This window comes from Myotis daubentonii, chromosome 1 (assembly GCF_963259705.1).
Source record: "Myotis daubentonii chromosome 1, mMyoDau2.1, whole genome shotgun sequence".
Classification (NCBI taxonomy): Eukaryota; Metazoa; Chordata; class Mammalia; order Chiroptera; family Vespertilionidae; genus Myotis; species Myotis daubentonii.
Window position 1 is genome coordinate 101,387,034 of NC_081840.1, and position 26,922 is coordinate 101,413,955.

The window sequence follows — 26,922 nt, forward strand, 5'->3', positions numbered from 1 at the left end:
TCATTCCATGGAATATCTTTTTATTTGTTCCTCTATCCTGTTATTTTTAATCACATCTGGTATAGTAACTTATCTAAGTAAAAATTATCATTTATAAACAACTTGTTTTGCATTAAACATAAACCAAACCTTTTAATTTTATAGTGTTAAAATAGAAATTACCTGTAATTGGGAAGGGCTACTATTTATTATGCAATTACTTTATTGGTAGCTCCATCTATCACTGACTAGCCTTAAATGAATGAAGGGTGTGGTACATGAGTTGGCTCCAATGGGGTTGCATAATAGAGCATTGTTTCAGAGGCTCAGCTATATTACCTTGAGCATCTTTGTGAGGCATGAAATTAGTTTCTAATCATATGTTAATATTAATCCCTGAAATTTAATTGTCTGATATTTGCTAAGTATTTTCCTTGTAACTTTACATTTACCTTTGGTCCTTACAAATGCTTTATGCAATAGGTACTCTAATACCTTAGTTTTAATAGATGAAGAAACTGAAGCTCAGAGAGGTTAAGTAACTTAAGTACCTAAAGTCACATAATAAGTGAGTAAAACAGATTTTAAGCAAAGTATTTTGACTCTAAACTTGTATTTTAGTGCATACACATTAATAATTATTGACAAAAAGAAATTTCATGCTTCTACCCAATTTAATTTTGCTATTTTTGTTGTGAATATTGTTGGTATATCTATAGAATTTATAGAATTACAGAGTTTGACCGATTTACTTGCTAATAATTTACTGTCTGTGAATAAAGGTTAAAGAACATCTTAAATTTTATTTTACAAATGGTATATATCCTAGTTCTTATTTAAGAATCTTATTCTTTGATAATGAATGTTTTATTTATTGACATTTTAACAGGGATAGTGAAAGTCCACCAGAAGCAGTGCAAAGTTATGTAAATGTACAGGAGAAAATTGAAGGTGATCTTTTATATATGTTTGCCTTTATGATGTTTCCTAAATACATTAACATTTTGAGACTTATAGTTTAAAAGCTCGTAGCCATAAAATTATACAATAGTAAATTTCAAAAGATTTTACTAGAGGGAAAGGAGGAGAGGTAGTAAAGGGTAAAGGGAGTCAAATATGTGGTGATGGAAATATATTTGACTTTGGGTAGTAAACAAGTAGTGCAATACATAAATGATGTACCATAGAACTGTACACTTGAAACCTATAAAATTTAATTAACCAATGTCATCTCAATACATTTTTTTATTTTTTGTTAATCCTCACCGGAGGATATTTTTGCATTGATTTTTTAGAGTGCATGGAAGGGAGAGGGAGAAACAGAGAGAAACATCAGTGTGAGAGAGACACATGAATTGGTTGCTTTCTGCATGCACCTCAACCAGGGCCGGGGAACCTGCAACCAAAGTACGTGCCCTTGACCAGAATCAAACCCTTCAGTCCGGGGTTGACAATGCTCTATTCACTGAGCCAAACTGGCTAGGGCACCTTGATACATTTAATTAAAAAGATATTTAATGGTGAATTTGAAAAAAAAAATAGTGAGTTTTATATTTTCAATAAAAATTCTTATTATATTGCAAATTCTAGGAGTGTATAAAAATGAATACAATTTGGTTGTTGATCCCGTAAAACCCACAACTGACTAAAGGCACAAGCACATGATATCACATTTTATAGTGTAATGCATGCTAATTGTTTGTATAATTCTCAGTGAGTCTACAGAAAGGAGCCAATTTGTTCTATTTGAGTGTTAGGAAGATTTTATGCAACCTTAAAACATGAATAGGACTTAGTTAAGTGAAGAAGGGAGATATTTGGTACTTTAAGAAGATATAATATGAACAAACAGTATGAATGGGGAATTACAACTGGAATGGTATTAGACTAGACGAGTGGTCGGCAAACTCATTAGTCAACAGAACCAAATATCAACAATACAATGGTTGAAATGTCTTTTGAGAGCCAAATTTTTTAAACTTAAACTATATAGCTAGGTACATTGTTATTAACTTAATTAGGGTACCCCTAAGGCTTAGGAAGAGCCACACTCAAGGGGCCAAAGAGCCACATGTGGCTCGTGAGCCACAGTTTGCCGACCACTGGACTAGACTATAAAGCAATAGTTAGGGATATGGTAGGAGAGAGCCTAGTCAGAGGGATTGAATGTTGCGCTAAGGATTTTTAAAAAATTAATTAATTAATTAATTAATTAATTAAATATAATAGGGACTCATTGACGATTTTTTGTAGGGAAGTGACATTGTTGTATTTAATTGAAAGATTATTCTGGCCACATGGTAGAAGCCAGATTAGGGGTCTGGGAGTAGGAAAGATAAGTTATTACTGTATATAAGTGCCTACGTTAGAGCACAAGTGAAAAAGAAGGGTCATATTTGAGAAATATGTGCCTGGTAAAATAGACAAAACTTGGTGATTGGATATGAAAGGAAGGGGGATTATATGATGGTAACATTAAGAAAATATAAGATGAAAACCAAGTTTTGTCAAAAAAATGATTTCACATCACTCAGTTATAGATATTACCATTGTTACCCAATTGGGAGAATCTACATGTTGGTAGCTCTATTGTTTTTCTTAGAATTTTTTTCTCTTGAATGAATTATTAAAAAACTATAAAATTTAAAGTCAATTAATATATATATATATATATAATTTATATTTTAAAACAAATTCACCATTATTTCAGAATTCATAAAAACTCACTCAACTGAAGACTTTATAGACGTTTCTGCATCTGAATCACGTAAGTTTTCACTTATTCAAGCATCAGTGTTACTAACCTCTATAGAGGGCATTGATTTCTATAACTTCCTATAATTTAAAGTAATAATTATTAAGTTATAACATAGATTCCCTGAATTTTAGAGTCATACAATCAAGCTGGTTATCAAGCAAGTATTGACATTTCTAGTTAAGGCTACATGTTACAAAAAATAGACTCATTTTTGAGGAGCACCATGTTATTACTGGGAATGGAGGATTTTAGTTGTGATTAGAGTGTACTAAAAAGTTGCAGGAGTGGCAGGTCTTTAAGATGGAGGAGTAATAAAATTAAGAGATTGTTTTTAGACTTTGTTACTATTAATTATAGATCATCTCATAAACACTAATGCTACTGGTATATACTCAGCTGTAGTCACAGCTTCTAGAACTAGGATGTGAAAGTTCTGACAACTTGTCAACAGGAAGGAGACATTACCTTACATATGTCTTAATAATGTACAGAATTTTCTAACAATCATGTAATATATACTATGGAATACAGTTTAGAAATGGAAAATAAGAATTGATTAGAAATAGTTGATGAGAATCCTGTCCTCTTTCAACATGAGCTTTAAACCTTAATGTTGCCATGTATAAAACAAAGACAGATATACATTCCTTAGTATTGCCAGGTTCTATATAGACTTCTGATCAAGAGATTCTATCTACGTAGGATAGAATGGTATCTAGAGCTTTGGAGTGGATAGTGAAAGCCTCTCTCTACATCAAACCCTCTGCACATCTACGGAGCTCTCTCTTAACCTGTGTGGCTTGCTTCTCTTTAGTACTGTCCCCCATTAATTCTAGTTGCCAAAACTCTAAACTTTGTCTTTGAACTCAAGGAAACTTTTTTTGCTGTGACCTAGAAACACCAGGCAATAAGCTGGCATGAATGTCATAAGTCTTTTTCCTTTTTGTTTTTTTGAGGGATTACTGCCTTGTGCTTTCTGTTCTCCAATGTCTAAACATTGCTGTTCCTTTATTTTTGTCCAGTTTTTCATTATTTAAAGGTGGAAGGGTAATTCTGGTCCATGATGCTTCATTATGGTTTTAAAAAGAAGTCTCGTGCCTACTTATATGCCAATAGAACACATCCTCCAAAAACAAAAAAGTTCCCAAAAATATAATAGTAAAAATTTTTCCTTTCAACATTATTTTGTTTTGGTTTCGGTGTATACAGTGGCTAGACAATCACAAACCTTAGAGTGTTTCCTCCCCTTCCCCCTATAACTTCAGCACCAACCTGGCACCACACATAGTTATTGCAACACTATTGACTATACTCCCCAGGCTTTAACCAGCATCCTTGTGACTATTTTGTAACTACTGATTTGTACATTCTAATCCCTCCACCTTTTTCAACAGTATCTAAGGCTCCTTTCCTCCGAGAACCAGTGGGTTCTCTGTGTTTATGAGTTGTTTTCAATGTGTTTGTTCATTTATTTTGTTTTTTATATTCCACACATAAGTGAAGTCACATGGTATTTGTCTTTCTCAGACTGACTTATATCAATGAACATAATACCCTCTAGGTCCATCCATGCTGTCACAAATGGTAAATTTTCATTTTTTTATGGCTGAGTAATACTCTACTGTATATATGTAGCACTTCTTTATCCAATCATCTATTATTGGGCACTTGGGTTGCTTCCATATCTTGGCTATTGTACATAATGCTGCAACAAGCATGCATATATTCTTTCAAATTAGTGGTTTGGTTTTATTCAGATAAATACCAGGAGTGGAATTGTTGGGTCATAAGGCAATTCCATTTTAAATTTTTTGAGAAACATCCATAATGTTGTCCCAGGTGGCTGAAACATATGCATTTCCACCAACAATGCATGAGGATTCCTTTTTCTCCATATCCTCACCAACACTTGCCACTTGTGGATTTATTAATGACTAGAGGCCTGGTGCACAAAAATTTGTGCACTCGGGGGGGGGGGGTCCCTCAGTCTGGCCTGTGCCCTCTCACAGTCTGGGACCCCTCGGGGGATGACCACCTGCTGGCTTAAGCCCGCTCCCTGGGGGATTGGGCCTAAGCTGGAAGTCAGACATCCCTCTGGCAGCCTGGGAGCCCTTGGGGGATATCCACTTGCCAGTGGGGAGCAGGCCTAAGCTGCAGTCAGACATCCTTAGTGCTGCTGAGGAGGCTGGAGAGGCTTTCACCACCACCGTTGTACTGGCAACCTTCAGCCTGGCTTGTGGCTGAGCAGAGCTTCTCCTGCATTGAGCATCTGCCCCCTGGTGGTCAGTGTGTGTCATAGTGACCAGTCTTTGCCAGTTGTTCTGCTGTTAGGGTCAATTTGCATATTACCCTTTTATTATATAGGAGTGCCTGGCCAGCCTGGCCAGCCTGGGTGAGGGGCTAATGGCTGTTTGCAGGCTGGCCACAGCCCCTTCAGGGTGGGGATCCCTCTGGGGTGCCTGGCCAGCATGGGTGAGGGGCTGAGGGCTGTTGCAGGGTACTCTCAGCCCCTTCAGGGTAAGGGTTCCCCCTGGGGTGCCTGGCCAGCCTGGGTGAGGGGCTGATTGCTGTTTGTAGGCTGGCCATAGCACCTTCAGTGTGGAGGTCCTCACTGGGGTGCCTGGCCATCCTGGGTGAGGGGCTGAGCACTGTTTGCAGGCTGGCCATAGCACCTTCAGGGTTGGGGGGTCCTGCTGGGGTGCCTGGCCAGGCTGGGTGAGTGGCTGATGGCAGTTTTCAGGCTGGCTAAGCCCCCCAGCAGGGACCCTCACCTCATGAGGGTGTGGCCAGCCTGAGTGAGTGGCTGATGGCTGTTTGCAGGCTGGCCACAGCCCGTTCAGGGTGAGGATCCCTGCTGGGGTGCCTGGCCAGCCTGGGTGAGGCTCTGATGGCTGTTTTCAGGCTGGCCACAGCCCCTTCAGGGTGGGGGGCCCTGCTGGGGTGCCTGGCCAGCCTGGGTGAGGGGCTGATGGCTGTTTGTAGGCTAGCCACAGCCCCTTCAGTGTGGGGGTCCCTACTGGGGTGCCTGGCCATCCTGGGTGAGCACCATTAGCAGGCTTGCCACAGCCCCTTCAGGTTGGGAGGTCCTGCTGGGGTGCCTGGCCAGTCTGGGTGAGGGGCTGAAGGTTGTTTGCAGGCTGGCCACAGCCCCTAGCCATCCAAGCTCCCAGCAAGGCTGGCTGGAAGCGGGTATCTTGGATTTATTTGTCTTCTATAATTGAAACTTTGTTGCCATGAGTGGAGGCCACAGCCGGCTCAGGGCAAGGGGGAAGCTTGGCTTCCTCCATCACCCGGGCAACCAAGCCTCATGCTTGCTCCAGCTCCGTGGCTGCCGACCACCATCTTGGCTGGGTTAATTTGCATATAGTTGCTCTTATTGGCTGGTGGGTGTGGCTTAGGATGTAGCAAAGGTACAGTCAATTAGCATCTTTGTCTTTTATTAGTGTAGATAGCCATTCTGATAGGTGTGAGCTAATATCTTATTATGGTTTTGATTTGCATTTAAACCATAAATGCAAATGCTTGTGACATTAAGCATCTTTTTATATGTCTATTGAGGTCCTCTGCCCATTTTCAATTGGTTTGTATTCTTTGGTGTTGAAAAGTATGAGTTCTTATAAGTTTTAATATTAACCCCTTATCAGATGTGTCATTGGTGAATAGCTTCTTCCATTCAATAGGTTGTCTTTTCAATTTGTTGATGTTTTACTTTGCTATTCAAAACTTTTTAGTTTGATATAGTGCCATTTGTTTATTTTTTTTCTCCTGACTGAGGATATATATCAGAAAAAATATTGCTACAAGAAATTTCTGAGATTTTACTATTATTTTCTATGATTATTATGGTTTTGAATCTTATGTTTAAATCTTAATCCATTTTGAGTTTATTCTTGTATATGGTGTAAGGTGTACTCATTTCAATTTTCTGCATGTCTGTCCAATTTTCTCAGCACCATTTATTAGAATAGATTGTTTTTACCCCATTGTTATGTTTTTCCTCCTTTGTCAAATATTAATAGATCATATGGATTTATTTCTGGGACATCTGTTCCATTAATCTATATGTCTATTTTAATGTCAGATCCTGCTGTTTTAATTAATATGGTTTTGAAGCATAATTTGATATCAGGGAGTGTGATACCTCCAACTTTATTCATTTCTCAAGATTGCGGAGACTATTCATGGTCTTTTGTGGTTATATCTAAATTTTTGGATGATTTGTTCTAGTTCTGTGAAATACATAATTGATATTTTGATAGGAATTACGTTGGAAGTGTAGATTGCTTTTGGTACTATGGACATTTTAATGATGTTAATTATTTCTATCCATGAACATGGTATGTTATTCCACTCATTTGTATCTTCTTCAGTTTCCTTCTTTAGTATCTTCTAATTTTCTGAGTATAGGTCTTTTACCTCCTTGTTTATATTCTTAGGTATTTAATTATTTTAATGCATTTGTAAATGTGATTGGTTTCTTAGTTTCCCTTCCTGATAGTTAATTATTGGTGTATAAAAATACCACTGATTTATGAATATTAATTTTGTATCCTACTATCTTACTGAATGTCTATATCAATCCTAGTAGTTGTGTTTTTTGTTTGTTTGTTTTTCTTGGCGAAATCTTTAAGGTTTTCAACATACAGTATCATGTCATCTGAAAATGACAGTTTTACATCTTCCTTTCCAATTCAGATGCCTTTTATTTCTTCTTTTAGTCTGATTGCTGTGCCTAGGGCTTCCACTACTATGTTAAACAAGAGTGGTGAAAGTCCCTTTCTTGTTCCTGATAGTAAGGGAAACGGTTTTAGTTTTTGCCCATTGAGTATGATGTTGACTGGGTTTGTCACATATGGCCTTTATTATGTTGAGGTATGTTCCCTTTATTCCCACTTTTCTGAGAGTTTGTATCCTAAATAGGTGCTGGATTTTGTGAAATTCTTTTTCTATGTCTATAGATAGGATCATATAATTTTCATTTTGTTTATGTGGTGTGTCAGGTGAATTGATTTGCAGATATTGTACCAACCTTGCATCCCAGGAATAAATCTCATATGATCATGGTGTTTAATATTTTAATGTATTTCTGATTTGGTTTGGTAATATTGTGTTGAGGATTTTTGCATCCATGTTCATCAGGGAAATTAGCCTATAATTTTTTTCTTTGTAGTATCTTCATTTGGTGTTGGAATTTGATTTGGATAATACTGTCTTTGTAAAGTGAGCATGGGAGTCTTTACTCCCCTTGAATTTTTTTGGAATAGTTTGAGAAGGATAGATGTTAGTTCTTTTTTGAATATTTGGTAAAATTCACATGTGAAGCCATCCAGACCAGGACTTTTGTTCGCTGGAGTTTTTTTTATTATTATTATTAAATTAATTGTAATTAGTCTGTTCAGATTTCCTATTTCTTCTTGATTCATTTGTGGAAGATTGTATGTTTCTAGGAATTTATTCATTTCTTCCATATTGTGCAATTTGTTGGTGTATAGATGTTTGTAATATCTATGTATATAAAAGCCTAAGTGACTGTTACAACCGAACAACCGGAACTATTGTAGCGACCGGTCAACCAGTCGCTATAACGCGCACTGACTACCAGGGGGCAGACGCTCAATGCAGGAGCTTCCCCCTGGTGGTCACTGTGCTCCCACAGTCAACCTCCTGTGGCCCTAGTGATAGGCCTCGATCACTGACCAGGCAAAGGGACCCCACTCGTTCTTGAATTTGTGCACTGGGCCTCTAGTTTTCTTATAATCTTTTGAATTTCTGTGGTGTCAGTTGTTACTTCTCTTTCATTTCTGATTCTATTTATTTGAATCATCTCTCTTCTTGATGATTCTGGTTAAATGTTTACCAATCTTGTTTATCTTTTCAAAGAATGAACTCTTGTATTGATCTTTTGTATTGTTATTTTAGATTCTATTTCATTTATTTTAGTCTGATCTTTTTATTTCCTTCCTTCTACTCACTTTGTGCTTTGTTTGCTGTTCTTTTTATAATTTCTTTAGGCATAAGGTTAGATTGAGTTTTTAAAATTTTATTATGTATTGTTTTTGGGTATATAGCTTAGTTGGTTAGACAACCATATCCTATAAAATAAAAGCCCAATATGCTAAGTGTCCGGTCGTCCAATCGGCCATTCAACCAATCAAAGTGTATTATGCTAATGATATGCTAAGGCCGCTCAAATGCTTGCTATGATATGCACTGACCACCAGAGGGCAGACAGTCTGACTGGTAGGTGAGCTTGTTGCTGGGGTCCAGCCAATTGGGACTGAGTGGGATGGGCCAGACACACCCTGGAGCCCTCCCATAGTCCCTCCCTGGCTGGCTAACCTCCCGCATCCCTCCATGGCCCTGATCATGCACCAGTGGGGTCCCTTGGCCTGGCCTGGGCTATCTCATAATCCAGGATTCCTTGGGGGATGTCAGAGAGCCAGTTTTGGCCCAATCCTGCAGGCCAGGCTGAGGAAACCCACTGGTGCACAAATTTGTTCACCGGGTCTCTAGTACTTTATGAAGTATTGCCCTTTGATGTCTCCATTACTCCAACTGGCACCATACATAGTCATCACAATATTATTGGCTATATTTCCTATGCTTTTCTTACTTCCCTGTGACTATGTTGTACCAATTTGTGCTTCTTAATCCCTTCACCTCTTTCACTCAGTGTCCCAACACCCCCTTCACTCTAGCACCTACAAGTTCTCTCTTTATATCTATGAGTCTGTTTCAATTTTGTTTGTTCATTTATTTTCTTTGTTCTTTATTTTTTAAAATATATTTATGATTTCAGAGAGGAAGGGAGAGGGAGAGAGAGGTAGAAACATCAATGATGAGAGCGAATCATTGATTGGCTGCCTCTTGCATGCCCCCTACTGGGGATTGATGCTGCAACCCGGGCATGTGCCCTTTGCTGGAATTGAACCTGGGACCCTTCAGTCCACAGGCTGACGCTCTATACACTGAGCCAAACCTACTAGGGTCATTTATTTTGTTCTTTAGATTTCACATATAAGTGAAACCATATGGTATTTGTCTTTGACTGACTTATTTCACTAAGCATAACTTCTAAGTCCATCCATGTTGTTGAAAATGATAACATTTCATTATTATTTTTATTTTTTATTTTTTATTTTATTTTTTTTTTAAGTCAGTGACTGCCTGTATTACAAAGCTAGAGTAACAATATCAAATGGTACTGGCATAGAAATGGGCATATAGACCAATAGAACAGAATCAAAAACCCGGGGATAAATCCAAGCATATATGGTCAAGTAGTATTTGTTAAGGGAGCCAAGGATAGTCTCTCAGTGAATGGTGTTAGGGAAACTGGATATTCACATGCGAAAGAGTGAAATTGGAGCCGTATCTTACACCACTCAAAAAATTAACTTGAAATGAATTAAGGACTTGAACATAAGACCCAAAATTGCCGGGGTCCAGCCCCAGCGGGTCCAGGGGTCCCCAAAGGTGTGGACGGAGTCGGCGAAGAAGGAATGACATGGAGACAGCGTTCAGTTGATCAGCAACCTAGCCAGGATCTCTAGCCCGGATCTCCAGAGAGGTTCTGCTTCGGATTTCCAGCGAGGTTCTGTAGCCATGTTCCCACGCTAGGTTCTCCAGCCAGGTTCTGTCCAGGCTCTCCAGTCAGGTTCAGTGTCCAGGTTCCAGTCAGGTTCTCCTGCCAATCTCTGTAGTCAGGTTCAGTCCAGGATCCCTTGCCATGTTCTCCCGCTAGGCTCTGTCTCTAGGCTCCGAGGCCAGTCCCTCTCCAGGATCCTCCGGCATGCTCTCTCCAGCGAAGTTCTTCTGTCTCTAGAGAACGTTCTGTGTAGGTTCTGTGCCTAGGCTCTGTCTCTCTTGGTTCTGTTCTAAGTTCTGAGTCTATTATTTTTATTTATATTCAGCTTTTATATCCACTTATCTATTAATGGGCACTTGGGTTGCTTCCATAGCTTGGCTATGGTAAATAACCCTGCAATGAACATAGGGGGTGCATATATTCTTTAGAATTAGTGTTTTGCGTTTCTATGAATAAATCCCTAGAAGTAGAATCAGTGATTTTAAAGGCCCATTTATTTTTAAAATTTTAAGGACCCTCCATACTGTTTTCCATAGTGACTGAACCTGTCAGCATTCCCACCAACAGTACATGAAGGTTCTCATTCTCCATATCCTCACCAACACTTGCCATTTGTGGATTTACTGAAGACAGCCATTCTGACAGGTGTGAGTTGATATCTTATTGTGGTTTTAATTTGCATTTCTCTGGATATTGGTGATGTTGACCATCTTTCACATGTCTATTGACTATATGATCTGTTTGGAGAAATGCCTATTTGGGTCCTCTGACATTTTTTAAGTGGATTTTTTTTTCTTGTTGTTGAGCAGCATGATGTCAGAGTCAGCAGGTCACTTATTGGTGGCAGGCAGATGGAGAAGCCATGAGAACTTGTGGGTGTATAAGAATGAGTCTTTATTGCAGAAGCCAGTGGCCATATAGCCATCAGACAAAACAATTCTTTACAGCAAAGTCTATACAGGCAGGCAGCTGGACACTGGCTGGTGAATACATATCCTTTTCTACACAGCAGTAGCATTAGTCTCTGTACTCAGTCCTTAGCTGAGCAGCTGTGCAGTGCCTCTAAACTCATCACCTTACGTTGTAGTGGTATCTCAGCTCTCTGGCTCAGCAGCTTCTCCTGTGTCCCCTTCCCAGAACACTGGCTGGTTAACATGGTAGCTATATCTGAGCCCTCTATGAGCTCTTAGCCTTATATTGTGGCAGCACCAGCTCTCAGCTCTGTCTGAGCTCTCTACACACATTAGAGCTATTTCTCTGTGCTCCTGCCTCTGCTTCTTGGAGTTCTCTGCCCAGCTGTTCTCTCTAACAGATTAACTGGTCAGTAATTTGTATATTACTCCAGAGACAAAGAAGGCTGATTGCCAACAGTGACATCAATCATATTTTGGTTACAGAAGTGCACAGTGTACTGTATGTCCTTGAACCCGCTCGGTATCTTAGCCTGATTATGATTCCCAGGCTCAGAGTTCTTGGACATCCCATTTAGGCTCATGCCAGAATGGCCTTGAACATCCCAGTGTACGAATACAAGATCTCTGTGCCCTCATTGGCGTGGTTCCCAAATATGAGTTTTGAATAAATGTTGGATATTAACCCCTTATCAGATGTATCATTGTCAAATATGTTGTCTCATGTAGTAGGTTGTCTCTTCATTTTTTTGATGGTTTCTTTTGTAGTTTAAAATTTTTTTTAGTTTGACGTAACCCCATTTGTTTATTTTTTTGTTTTGTTTCCTTTGGCCAAGGAGATGTATCAGAAAAAAGATTGCTCTGAGAAATGTCAGATATTTTACTGTATATGCTTTTTCTAGGATTTTTATGGTTTTGAGTCTTACATGTAAGTCTTTAATCCATTTTGAATTTATTCTTGTGTATGCTGTAAGAAGTTGCATTTTGTTGCACTTATCTGTTCAATTTTTCCAAGACAATTAATAGAATAGACTATATTTACCCCATTGTATGTTTTTGCTTATAGATATGGGTTTATTTCTGGGATTTCTATTCTGTTTCATTGTTCTATGTCTGTATTTATGGTTATACCATGCTGTTTTGATTTCTATGGCCTTGTAGTATAATTTTATATTGGGTAACCTGGTACCTCCAACTTTTTTCTTCTTTCTCATATAGCTGAGGCAGGTTTTTTTTGTGTGGTTCCATACACATTTTTGGATTATTTGTTTTAGTCCTGCAAAAATATGCCATTGGTATTTTGACTGGGCTGCTTTGAGGCTATAGGTGGTTTTGGTAATATGGATATCTTAATGATGTTAATTCTTCATATTCATGAATACGATATATGCCTCCATTTATTTGTATCTCCTTTTTAAAAAATACTTTATTGATTAAAGTATTACATATACTCTCTCCTTTTCCCCCCATTGTCTTCTCCCAGGCCACTCCCACTTCCCAGTACATGCCCTCACCCCCATATTGCCTATGTCCATTGGTTATGTATATGCATGCATACAAGTCCTTTGGTTGATCTCTTCCCCCTCACCCCTTCCCCTGTCATCCCTCTGAGGTTTGAAAGTCTGTTCAATGCTTCTTTGCCTCTGGATCTGCTTTTTTTTTTTTAATCAGTTTATGCTCATTATATTCCACAAATGAATGAGATCATGTGATATTTACCTTTCTATGACAGGCTTATTTCGCTTAGTATAATGCTCTCCACTTCCATATGTGCTGTTGCAAATGGTAAGAATTCCTTCTTTTTTACAGCAGCATAGTATTCCATTGTATAGATATACCAGAATTTTTTAATCCACTCATCTTCTGATAGGCAGTTAGGCTGTTTCTAAATCTTAGCTCTTGTAAATTGAGCTGCTATGAACATAGGGATGCATATGTCCTTTTGGATTGGTGTTTCTCATATAACTGAGGCAATATGATTTTTTTGGGATATATTCCTAGAAGTGGGATTACTGGGTCAAATGGGAGTTCCATTTTTAATTTTTTAAGGAAACTCCATACTGTTTTCCACAGATGCAGTGCACAGGGGTTCTTTTTTCTCCACATCCTCGCCAGGACTTGTCGTTTGTTGATTTGTTGATGATAGCCATTCTGACTGGTGTGAGATGGTACCTCATTGTCATTTTGACTTGCATCTCTCAGATGATTAGTGACTTTGAGCATGTTTTCATAATGTCTCTTGGCCTTCTGTATGTCCTCTTTAGAAAGTGTAGATTCAGGTCCTTTGCCCATTTTTTGATTGGATTGTTTATCTTCCTTTTGTTAAGTTGTATGAGTTCCCTATAAATTTTGAGAGATTAAGCTCTTATCAGAGATAACATTGGCAAATATGTTCTCCCATGCAGTGGGCATCCTTGTTGTTTTGTTGATGGTTTCTTTTGCTGTGCAGAAGCTTTTTATTTTGACGTAGTCTCATTTGTTTATTTTCTCTTTAGTTTCCATTGCCCTAGGAGCTGTAATGCAAAGATATTGCTACGAGATATGTCTAATATTTTGCTGACTGTGGATTCTAAGATTTTTATGGTTTCCCATCTTATGTTTAAGTCCTTTATCCATTTTGAGTTTATTTTTGTGTTTGGTGTTAGTTGGTGGTCTAGTTTCATTTTTTTTTTTTTTGGCATGTATCTGTCCAATTTCCCCAATTCCATTTACTGAAGAGACTGTTTTTACTCCATTGTATACTTTTGCCTCCTTTGTCAAATATTAATTGAGCATAGTATCTTTGGTTGATTTCTGGGTTCTCTCTTCTGTTCCATTGGTCTATATGTCTGTTCTTGTGCCAGTACCAAGCAGTTTTGAAGACAGTGACTTGGTAATATACCTTGATATCTGGTATTGAGATCCCTTCTTTATTTTTTTTTCTCAGGATTGCTGTGGCTATTCAGGGTATTTTTTTTATTCCAATTTTTGGAGAGTTTGTTCTAGGTCTGTGAAATATGCCATTGGTATTTTAATGGGTATTGCTTTGAATCTGTAGTATAGACATTTTAATGATGTTAATTCTACCAATCCATGAACATGGTATATTCTTCCATTTGTTTACGTCTTCTTCTAGCTCATTTTTCAATTTCCTGCAATTTTCCAAGTACAGGTCTTTTACCTTCTTAGTTAAGTTCATTCTTAGGTATCTTAATTTTTGTTGCAATGATACATGGGATTTAAAAATTTTTTTTTCTTTCTGTACTGTCACTATTGGAGAGTAAAGAAACCATAGATTTTTGGGTGTCAATTTTGTACCCAGCTACATTGCTGAATTCATCTATTAAGTCTAATAATTTTTTGATGGAGTCTTTAGGGTTTTCTATGTATAATATTATGCCATCTGCAAATAATGACAGTTTTAAATCCTCCTTTCCAATTTGGATGCCTTTTATTTCTTCTTGTCTAATTGAAATGGCTAGCATTTCCAGTACTATGTCTAACAGGAGTGGTGAAAATGGGCATACTTGTCTTGTTCCTGTTCTTAGGGGAAATGGTTTTAATTTTTGCCCATTGAGTATGATGTTGGCTGTAGGTTTGTCATATATGGGTTTTATTATATTTCAGGATGATCCTTCTATTCCCACTTTGCTGAGGGTTTTTATCAAAAAGAATGTTGAATTTTGTCAAATGCTCTTTCTGCATCAATTGCTATGACTACATGATTTTTATCTCTCAATTTGTTTATTTAATTATCATGCTTATTGATTTGCAGAAATTGCACCATCCTTGCATCCCTGGAGTAAATCCCACTTGGTCATGGTATATGATCTTACTAATGTAATGCTGGATTTGATTTGCTACAATTTTGTTGAAAATTTTGGCTTACATGTTTATGAGGGATAGTGTCTTGTAATTCTCTTTCTTTGTGTTGTCTTTATTTGGTTTTGGGATTAGGGCATGCTGTATTCTTAGAATGAACTTGGAAGTATTTCTTCCTTTTGAATTTTTTGAATAATCTGAGGAAGATAAGTTTTATATCTTCTTTGAATGTTTGTTAAAACGACCCTGTGTATACACACCCAATATAGGAGCACCCAAATACATAAGAAAACTTCTGGAGGGGATCAACGGAGAGATTGAAAGCAATACAATCATAGAAGGGAACATTAACACCCCATTATAACAATTGGACAAATTCTCTAAACAAAAAATCAGCAAAAAAACATCAATCCTAAATGACTCACTAGATCAGATGGAATTAATTGACATCTTCAGAACATTTCATCCCAAAGCCACAGAACATACATTTTTCGCAAGTGCACGTGGGTCATTTTTAAAGGCAGACCATATATTGGGTCACAGGCAAAGTCTCTTCAAATTCAAGAAGATAGAAATCATATCAAGCATCTTCTCAGGTCACAATGGCATAAAACTGGAAATCAACTACAACGAAAACAATCCAAAAAAATCAAACACATGGAGACTAAATAGCATGCTACTAAACAATGACTGGGTTACCAAAGAGATCAAAGAAGGAATAAAAAACATCATGGCAACAAACGACAATGAAAACACAACAATCCAAAACCTATGGGACACAACGAAAACAGTCTTGAGAGGGAAGTTCATAGCTCTACAAGCCTACTGAAAAAAGCAAGAAATATGAGAATAAGTTACCTAACCCTCAACTCAAAGAATTAGAAAGAGAGCAACAAGAAAAGCCCAGTGTAAGCAGAAGGAAAGAGATAATAAATATCAGAGCAGAGATAAATGACATAGAGACCAAAAAAACAATACCAAAGATCAACAAAACCAAGAGCTGGTTCTTTGAAAGGATAGAAAAGATTGATGAACCTCTCTCTAGCCAGGCTCACCAAGAAGCAGAGAGAGAGGACCCAAATAAACAAAATCAGAAATGAAAGAGGAGAAATAACAACAGACCCCACAGAAATACAAAGGATTGTGAAAAAATACTAGGAACAACTCTACTCCAACAAACTAGGCAACCTGGAGGAAATGGACATATTCCTAGAAAAATACAACCTTCCAAAACTTAATCAGGAAGAATCTAAAAATCTCAGTAGACCAATAGCAATGGAAGAAATTGAAGCAATAATCTAAAAGCTTCCAGGAAACAAAAGCCCGGGGCCAGATGGCTTCACAGGTGAGTTATACCAAACATTCAAGGAAGAACTAAAACCTATCCTCCTCAGGCTATTCCAAAAAATTCAAGAGGAAGGAACACTTCCAAGCTCATTCTTTGAAGCCAGCATCACCCTAATACCAAAACCAGACAAAGACAACACCATGAAACAGAATTACAGGCCAATATCCCTCATGAACATAGATGCCAAAATCCTCAACAAAATCCTAGCAAATCGGACCCAGCAGTACGTCAGAAAGATCATACACCATGACCAAGTAGGATTAATCCCAGGGATGCAAGGATGGTACAATATCTGCAAATCAATAAACGTAATACATCACATAAACAAATTGAGAGATAAAAACCACATAGTCATATCAATTGATGCAGAAAAAGCATTTGACAAAATCCAAGGCCCTTTCTTTTTTTTTTTCTTCTTTATTTTTTACAGAGAGGAAGGGAGAGAGATAGAGAGTTAGAAACGTCGATGAGAGAGAAAAATTGATCAGCTGCCTCCTGCACATCCCCCACTGGGGACATGCCCGCAACCCAGGCACATGCCCTTGACCGGAATCGAACCTGGGACCCTTCAGTCCGCAGGCCGACGCTCTATCCACTGAGCCAAACCGGTTTCGGCTCCAAGGCCCTTTCTTGATAAAAACTCACAGCAAGATAGGAATAGAAGGATCATACCTCAACATAATAAAAGCCATATATGACAAACCCACAGCCAACATCATAATCAGTGGGCAAAAACTAAAACCATTCCCCTAAGAACAGGAACAAGACAGGGATGCCCCCTCTCACCACTCCTGTTCAACATAGTACTGGAAGTACTAGCCATTGTGATCAGACAAGAAGAAGAAATAAAAGGCATCAAAATTAGAAAAGAAGAAGTAAAACTGTCCTTATTGGTAGATGGCATGATACAGTACATAGAGAACCCTAAAGACTCCACCGAAAAATTATTACACTTATAAAATGAATGTGGCAATGTAGCAGGATACAAAATTAATACCAAGAAATCTATGGCATTTCTTTACACCAATAGTGAACTTACAGAAAGTGAGACTAAAAAAGCAATCCCTTTTACCATCGCCTCAAAAAAATTAAGATACCTAGGAATAAACTTAACTAAGGAGGTAAAAGACTTATATGCAAAAAACTACAGGACACTGAAAAAAGAGATAGAGGAAGACATAAACAGATGGAAGAACATACCGTGTTCATAGATTGGTAGAACCAACATCATCAAAATGTCCATACTACCCAAAGCAATCTATAGATTCAATGCAATCCCCATTAAATTACCAACGGCATATTTCACAGATCTAGAACGAACGTTCCAAAAATTCATCTGGAATAAAAAAAAAAATAACTTGAATAGCTGCAGCAATCCTGAGAAAGAACAACAAAGTAGGTGGGATCTCAATACCAGATATCAAACTGTATTACAAAGCCACTGTACTTAAAACAGCTTGGTACTGGCACAAGAACAGACATATAGGTCAATCGAATAGAATAGAGACCCCAGAAATAGACCCAAACCACTATGCCCAATTAATATTCGACAAAGGAGGCAAGAGCATACAATGGAGTCAAGACAGTCTCTTCAATAAATGGTGTTGGGACAATTGGACAGATGCATGCAAAAGGATGAAACTAGACCACCAACTCACACCATACACAAAAATAAACTCAAACTGGATAAAAGACTTAAACGTAAGACGGGAAACCATAAAAATGCTAGAGGAATCCACAGACAGTGAAATCACAAACATATGCCGAAGGAATTTCTTCTCTGATAATGCTCCTAGGGCAATGGAAACTAAAGAGAAAATAAACAAATGGGACTACATCACAATAAAAAGCTTCTGCTCAGCAAATAAACCATCAACAAAACAGCAAGAAAGCCCACTGCGTGGGAAAACATATTTGCCAATGTTATATCTGATAAGGGCCTAATCTCCAACATTTATAGGGAACTCATTTAACCTAACAAAAGGCAGATAAATAATCCAATCAAAAAATGGGCAAAGGACCTAAATAAACACCTTTCAAAAGAGGACATTCAGAAAGCCAAGAGACATATGAAAACTTGGAAAAAGTCACTAATCATCCGAGAGATGCAAATCAAAACAACAATGAGGTACCATCTCACACCTCTCAGGCTGGGTATCATCAAGAAATCAACAAATGACAGTGCTGGAGCTGGAGAGGATGTGGAGGAAAAGGCACCCTTCTGCTCTGCTGGTGGGAATGTAGACGGGTGCGGCCACTATGGAAAACAGTAAAGTGGAACTAAAAATGGAACTCCCATTTGACCCAGTGATCGCACTTCTAGGAATATATCCCAAGAAGCCAGAAACACCAATCAGAAAGGATATATGCACCCCTATGTTCATAGTATTACAATTCACCATAGCTAAGATTTGGAAACAGCCTAAGTGCCCATCAGCAGTTGAGTGGATTAAAAAACTGTGGTACATATACATAATGGAATACTATGCTGTGGTAAAAAAGAAGGAACTTTTGCCTTTTGCAACAGCATGGATGGAGCTGGAGAGCATTATGCTAAGTGAAATAAGCCAGTCAGAGAAAGATAAATACCTCATCATTTCACTCATTTGTGGAATATAGAGAACAACATAGACTGATGAACAGGGACAGATCCAAAGACACTGAAACAGTGATCAGACTATCAATCCCCAGAGGGAAAGTAGGGGAGGCTGGAGTTAAGGGGAAGAGATCAACCAAAGGACTTGTATGCATGCATATTAGCCAAACCAATGGACATGGACAACAGAGGGATAACAACATGGGGGCTGGAGGTTGGAGGTTAATGGGGGGATGAGGACACATTTGTAATACCTTAACCCAGGGGTCCTCAAACTACGGCCCGCGGGCCACATACAAATACAAATATTGTATTTGTTCCCATTTTGTTTTTTTACTTCAAAATAAGATATGTGCAGTGTGCATAGGAATTTGTTCATAGTTGTTTTTTTTAAACTATAGTCCGGCCCTCCAACGGTCTGAGGGATAGTGAACTGGCCCCCTGTTTTTTAAACTTTTTAAGTTTGAGTACCCCTGCCTTAACCAATAAAGAAATTAAAAAAGAACTCCCCTGTGAAGCCATCTGGCCCAGGTCTTTTGTTTGTTGGAAATTTTCGATGACTGCTTCAATTTCCTCCATAGTTATCGGCCTATTCAGATTTTTTGATTCTTTCTGGTTGAGTTTTGGAAGGTCATATTTTTCTAGGACTATGTCCATTTCTTCTACGTTGACCAGTTTGTTGGAATAGAGTTGCTCATTGTATTATCATTATTATTATTATTATTATTATTATTATTATTTACACTCGTTTGTATTTCTGTGGGATCTGTTGTTATTTTGCCTCTTTCACTTCTGATTTTGTTTATTTGGGTCCTCTCTCTTTGCTTCTTGGTGAGCCTGGCTAGAGGTTCATCAATCTTGTTTATCATTTCAAAAAACCAGCTCTTGGTTTCATTGATCTTATGTATTTCTATTTTTTGGTCTCTATGTCATTTATTTCTGCTTTGATCTTTATTATCTCCTTCCTTCTGCTCACTCTGGGCTTTTCTTTTTGTTATCTTTCTAATTCTTCAAGTTGCACAGGTAGATGGTTTATTACCAGCTTTTCTTTTTCTTTCTTTCTTTTCTTTCTTTCTTCTTTCTTCCTTCCTTCCTTCCTTCCTTCCTCCCTCCCTTCCTTCCTTCCTTCCTTCCTTCCTTCCTTCCTTCCTTCCTCTTCCTTCCTTCCTTCCTTCCTTCCTTCCTTCCTTCTTCTTTCTTTCTTTCTTTCTTTCTTTCTTTCTTTCTTTCTTTCTTTCTTTCTTTCATTCATTCTCCCTCCCTCCCTCCCTCCCTCCCTCCCTCCCTCCCTCCCTCCCTCCCTCCCTCCCTCCCTCCCTCCCTCCCTCCCTCCCTTTCTCTCTCTTTCTTTCTTTCTTTCTTTCTTTCTTTCTTTCTTTCTTTCTTTCTTTCTTTCTTTCTTTCTTTCTTTCTTTCTTTCTTTCTTTCTTTCTTCTTCTTTCTTTCGGTAGGCCTGTAATGCTATGAACTTCCCTCTCAGGATTGCTTTCACTGTGTCCCATAGATTTTGGATTGTTGTGTTTTCATTCCTATTTGTTTCCAGGATAATTTTTTATTTCTTATTTGATCTTTTTGGTAACACAATTATTTTTCAATAGTATGCTATTTAGCCTCCAAGTATTTGAATTTCTGTGATTATTTTTATTGTAGTTGATTTCTCATTTGATGCCATTGTGATCTGAGAAGATGCTTGATATGATTTCAATCATCTTGAATTTGGAGAGACTTTGCCTATGTCCCAATATGAGGTCTACCTTTGAAAATGTCCCATTTGCTCTTGAGAAGAATGTATTTTCTGAAGCTTTGGGTTGTATTGTTCTGAAGATGTCAATTAATTCCACCTGATCTAGTGAGTCATTTAGGATTGCTATTTCTTTGCTGATTTTTTGTCTAGAGGATTTGTCCAGTGATGTCGATGGGGTATTAAAGACTCCTACTATATTTTATTGCTGTCAATTTCTCCTGTATATCTTCCAGAAGTCTTTTTTAAAAAATATATTTGGGTGCTCCTGCATTGGGTGCATATATGTTTGCCAGAGTTATATTCTCTTGTTTTTGTCAATCATTTTAGAATTAGAGAAGTGGCCTTCCTTGTTTCTTATTATGGTCTTCACTTTGAAGTCTATTTTGTCAGATATAAGTATTGCTACCCCTGCTTTTTTTTTCATTTCCATTTGCCTGGAAGATATTTTTCCATCCCTTCACTTTCAGTCTGTGTGAGTCCCTTGTTCTTAGGTGGGTCTCTTGTAGACAACATATATATGGGTCATGTTTTCTTATCCATTCAGTCACTCAGTGTCTTTTGATTAGAGCATTTAGTGCATTTACATTTAATGTTATTATTGATAGGTACTTATTTATAGCCATTTCTATTCTCTATGCCTGTGTTCCTTCTTCCCTTTCCATTTATTCTTTCTACAACAACCCCTTTAGCATTCTTGCATTGCTTGCTTGCTAGTGATAAACTCCCTTAGTCTTTTTTTTTTTTTTTTTGGTCTGCAAAGCTCCTGACTTCCCCTTCAATTTTGAATGATAGCCTTGCTGGATAGAGTATTCTTGGATTCAGTCTCTTGCTTTGCATCATTTTGTATATTTCATCTAATTCCCTTCTGGCCTGATGTGTTTCTGTTAAGAAATCATTTGATAATCTGATGTTAGGTCCTTTGTAGGTAACTCCCTGTCTCTGTCTTGCAGCCTTTATTATTCTCTCTTTGTTTTTACCATTTGACATTCTAATTATGATGTGCCTTGGTGTGGGTCTTTTGGGGTTCATCTTGTTTGGGACTCTCTGTACTTGTGTGACTTTTTTCTTTTCCATATCAGGGAAGTTTTCTGTCATTATTTCTTCAAATAGATTCTCTAATTATTGCTGCTCTTCTTTATCTGCTGGCATCCCTATTATAAGTATGTTATTTTGTTTCATGTTGTCCCAAAGCTCCCTTAGGCTTTCCTCCTGCTTTTGAATTTTTTTCTCCCATTGCTGTTCAGATTGGGCTTGTTTCTCTACCTTATCTTCTAACTCACTAATTCGGTCCTCTGCTTCTTCTAGTCTACTGTTGAAACTTTCCAGCACATTTTTGATTGTAGCTATATCATTTTTGATTTCTTCATGATTTTTGCATAGTTGTTGATTTTCTCATCCATCTGGTTTATGAACTCTATGACCATTACTCTGAATTCTTTTTCTGACATATTGCACGTGTCCGTTTCACTTATTTCCTTTCTTGGTGATTCCTCTTTTTCTTTCCTTTGGGGATTGTTTGTTGCCTTCCCATTCTAGCTCTCACAGGAAGGTCCAAGCACCGAGTTGCGAGGGTCTGAGCCATGTGAGGCTGGAGCATTGCACCGTCTGAGCGTTACTGAAGAGCTCAGACACAGAGATGTATGGATGCTGTGGTCAGCAGGAGCCTTGTGCACTGAGAGTCCGAGTCCCTGTGTGCCTGCGCTGAGAATCAGAATCATCGGTGCTCAGTGCAGCCTCATGCATGTACCAAGAATCAAGGTCCCCGTGTGCGTGCTGAGAATCATGCACACCTAGAATCAGGGTCCTTGCACATGCATACTGAGAATTAGAGTCCCTGCATGCATGCACCAAGAATCAGAGTCCCCAAGCGCGGTCCAGGTATCAGAGTCCGTGTGTGTGTGTGTGTGTGTGTGTGCCGAGAATCGAGAATTGGAGTCTCTGGCTCTTTGTGCAGCCTTGCGTGTGCTCCCAAGAATCAGAGTCCCCAAGCACACATGACGAGAAACAGAGTCCCTGTGTGTGGGCGCCAAGAATCAAAGTCACTGGTGCTCAGTGGAACCTTGTGCGTGCACCTAGAATCAGTCTGTGTGTGCTGATAATCAGAGTTCCTGTGCACGCGTGATGAGAATCCCTTGGTGTTTGCGCCAAGAATCAAAGTCAGTGGTGCTCAGTGAAGCCTTGTGCAATGCCAAGAATCAGTCCACATGAACGCAACAAACAGAGTCCCTCTTTGCATGTGCCAAGAATCAGTGTGACCTTCAGCACATGTGCTGGTAATCAAAGTCCCCGGCCTCCCCGGGGGGCGGGTTTGCACTGTTGCCCGGTGTTGCGGGAGGCCCTATGCCACTTCAGCGGGCTGGCAGGATGGGGAATGCGCTCTGTGACTCACAGAAATCTGTGGCCAGGATGTCTGGTGTCTTGGTGTCCCTGGGTCTGCAGCTATGGTAGCAGGTCTTTGTCCAGTAGAGTCCCAGTTTGTATCTGAGGTCAGTCTGGGTGGTGGTGAGGCTAGAATCCTAGTCACAGCAGTTCTGTCCTTCAAGACAGCATGGTTTCTGTGCCAGCACAGGCTGCCTGGGAATGTTTGCAGCAGCAGCAGGGTCTCACAGTCTAAGACTGCCCAGTCTGCCAGCCGCCGAAAGTCCTGCAGGATCTAACTGTCCCTAGCTCACACACACACTCACTACGCATGTCCACACACTCTCCTTTTGCTTACTTACTCTCTCACACACACTCTCTTCTCACCATCTTTCTTCTTTCGGATTGGGTGTTTTTTGATCTTCTGTCTTCCAAATCACTGATTTTATCCTTTGCTTTATCTAATCTGCTGTTGATTTTTTTCTAGGGTATTTTTCATTTCAGGTTTTGTTTCTTCATTTCTTTTTTTTTTTTTCTTAAGAAGAGTGTATTTTTTAAATATATTTTATTGATTTTTTTACAGAGAGGAAGGGAGAGGGATAGAGAGTTAGAAACATCGATGAGAGAGAAACATCTATCAGCTGCCTCCTGCATACCCCCCACTAGGGATGAGCCCGCAACCCAGGTACATGCCCTTGACCGGAATCGAACCCGGGACCCTTCAGTCCACAGGCCGACGCTCTATCCACCGAGCCAAACCAGTTAGGGCTCTTCATTTCTTATTATTGGTTTTTTTCCAATAGTTTCTGCATTTTAAAGAATGTTCATTGTCTTTTGTGTGAGTTCTTACTGAGTTTATCTGTACATCCCCTTCAGAATTCTTATAACTATTTTCTGAACTCTGTTCTGGTAGCTTGCTTGTCTTCATTTCATTTAGGTTTTTTTTGTTCTGTGTATTGCTCCAGTTTTTTTATTTGGGACATGTTTCTTTTTCTCCCCATTTAGGCTACCCCTCTGTATTTGATTCTATGTATTAAGTAAATCTGCTATGTCTCCCAGTTTTGGTATGATGCCTTTATATACTAGAAGTCTGCTGGGGCTCAGTTGTACAGTGTTACTGATCACCTGAGCTAAGTGCCCCAGGAATTTCCTTTTTGTGAGTGATGTGAACCCTCCTGATGTAGTTGAGTTTTTATTGCTTTTGGCCTGTTGGTTGGGTTGACCCTCTAGCTTGCTATGAATATTGACCTCAATCTGTAATGTATGAGCTCTATGTACTGACCCCATGAAACAGATTTCACTCTAATTTTGTCTGGTGCCTGCTGAGATATCCTTTTGTGTATGTGCTACTTGTGGAGCTAATTGGGTCATGCTATGATATGGTCTGAATCCCACCACTGAATATGTTGGTTATGGGGCCACTTTGGAGGTACTCTAGTGCAGATGAATATCAGGTGTTGCTTGTGACAGGCCCTGGGATATCTGTTTGGAGCTACAATGTGATCCATAGTTTGTGATTGCTTCTGCTGGGCTTGGGTGTGCATGGGAAGGGCAAAGCTGTGCACCAAGGCCCATGTTCATAAGTATGGAGCCCAGGGGCAGGTCAGCAAAAGGCCCAAGGCTTCCCAAAATATGCCTCTACCTGCTAGCTGATTGTTAGTTTCACTTAATTGAAAAAGCCTTTGGAGTTATGTGAGTTGCATGAGGTAGGTTCTCAGTGAGTCACCAGGTAGGGGTGAGTGGTATTCACCAGATTGATACAGTTTCAAACTTGATGCCAAAACTGGATCTGAGGCCACTCACCAAGAGTCTCAGGATATAGCCACACAACTCAGTTTTTCCCAGAGTCTTCTTGGACCTCCTGGAGAGTCTTCTGCACAATGGGACGAGGCTGGCCAGAACCCACCGACTTTCCGCAGAGTGCATGCTGGGCAGGTTGGGGCCACTGGGAGTCAGGCAGGTGGAGATTATGGTTCTCCATGGTGGACCTGTTGGAACAACTTTGGGAGTGTGGAATGCCACTGCTCTGGCATCAGGGGTAAAGTTCCTGGGTCACTGTTCTGGAATTCCTGCGTGGGGGTAGTACATGGCTTAGGGAGTGTGGTGCTGCTGTTCTGGAACAGAGGGTGCCATTGCTCTGATTGCTTGGGGTCAGTGCCCTCTTGTGCTGCTCTGTCACACAGATGGCATGAAACTGCTGCTATCTCATGGCTGGATGAAGGGAAATGGCCTAGCCTCAGAGCCACACAACTCAGTCTCTGATTCCTCCTGAGTTCACCTTCAATATCCTTCAAAAAAGTGTATACCACAGTCTTTTGCAGCAAACTTCTTGAAGGGTGTGAGCTCAGCAAGGCCAAGGCCAGGGATTTAGGAGGGTGGGTCTAATGCATTCACTAAGGCTGAGGTCTTAAAGAGGGGAATGCTTGATCCAGGAAGGATGGTGTCTATGGTGGTGTGGAAGAGTGACTAGGGACAGTAATCCTGGTGGCTGTTCTTTTAGCATTCTCACTGGAGCCACAAAACCCAGTCTGTCTTTAAACAACTCCAGTGTGCTCTGATGCACCCTTCCTCTACCAGGGTGAGTGGCTATGGATGAAATTTGTTCAGTGGCCTTTTAAGAGGGTGCCTGGATTTCTAGCAGACTCTGTCTCTCCCTGGCATAAAGAATCCATGCTGATTTTCACAGCCATATGTGATGTGGACACCTCTGGTGCTTTGGGCTGTGGAGCCTGGTTTGTGGTTGAGACCCTACATAACTCAGGGGTGGACCTTTGCAGCTGAGATATACATCTGGATTCTCAGCTACCACACATGGGAATGAGGCCAGCCCTCCTTTAGTCTCTGTCCTTCTCAATGTGGCTTCTTCTGTAAGTCCTTGATTATAAGACTTTTATTTATCCAAAAGGTTAGTTATTCTATAATTTAATTCCAGCTTGGTTTTGAGAGGAGGTGAGTGTAACTTTCATCTACTCTGCTTCTTTTTCCTCCACCTGGTTGTTTGCTTTCTTATTGTTGAGTTTGAAGAGTTCTTTGGATATTTTGAACACAAGTGTTTCATCAGCTATGCATTTTGTAAAGATTTTCTTTCAGCCTATGGCTTATATTTTTACTAGAGGCCCAGTGTATGAAAATTCAGCCCGGCCTGCCCACTCTCACAGTCCGGGAGCCCTCAGGGGCTGGAGGCAACCTGGCAATCAGGGGGAGGCGACACCCCATTACACCTCTGCTGCTGCCACTGCCAGCAGCACAAGCCTCGGCTGGCCCTGGTTACCTGAGCCTTGGGTGGCCCTGGGTGGCTAGGCAGACACCATCTGAGGCTTACCTGCACTTTGGGCCAGCCCTGGGCAGCTGGGCAGCCACCATCCAAGGCTTGCCTGTGCCTCAGGCCAGCCCTGGGTGACTGGGGGGCTGAGGGGACTGGGGGTCTCCGGAGGCAGGCACACAGAGTGGCCGGGCCCTCCTGGGGGGTGCCCGGACTTGCTGTGCACCTGTGGCCCTGGCAGGGCTGAGGGGACTGGGAGCCACCATCTTGTGGCTGTGGGTGCTGCCATCTTTGAGGGCATGGCAATCAATTAGCATATTCCTTCCTTATTGGCTGTGGGTGCTGCCATATTTGAGGGTGGAGCAGTCAATTAACATATTCCCTCCTTATTGGCTGTGGGCACTGCCATCTTTGCGATGGCATGAGGGTAAATTAGCATATTCCCTTTTTATTAGATAGGATTGTCTTAGCAAGCATCTTGTGCAGAGTAGAAGTTTTTAATTTTAATAAAGTTCAACTTTTTAGTTTTTTCTTTCATGAATTGTGCTTTTGGTGTTTTATCTAAAATATTATCTTT

General features: G+C 39.7%; 1 protein-coding gene across 1 annotated transcript in view; it reads left to right on the forward strand.

Annotated features, from left to right (window-relative positions):
* The window catches only part of LOC132231028 (coiled-coil domain-containing protein 7-like), a 189,415-nt gene that overhangs the window by 93,276 nt on the left and 69,217 nt on the right, over positions 1-26,922 (forward strand). The window contains exons 7-8 of the mRNA XM_059689478.1: positions 869-930; positions 2,690-2,746. Coding sequence (XP_059545461.1) covers positions 869-930; positions 2,690-2,746 — 119 coding nt within the window. The remainder of the gene's footprint in view (positions 1-868; positions 931-2,689; positions 2,747-26,922) is intronic.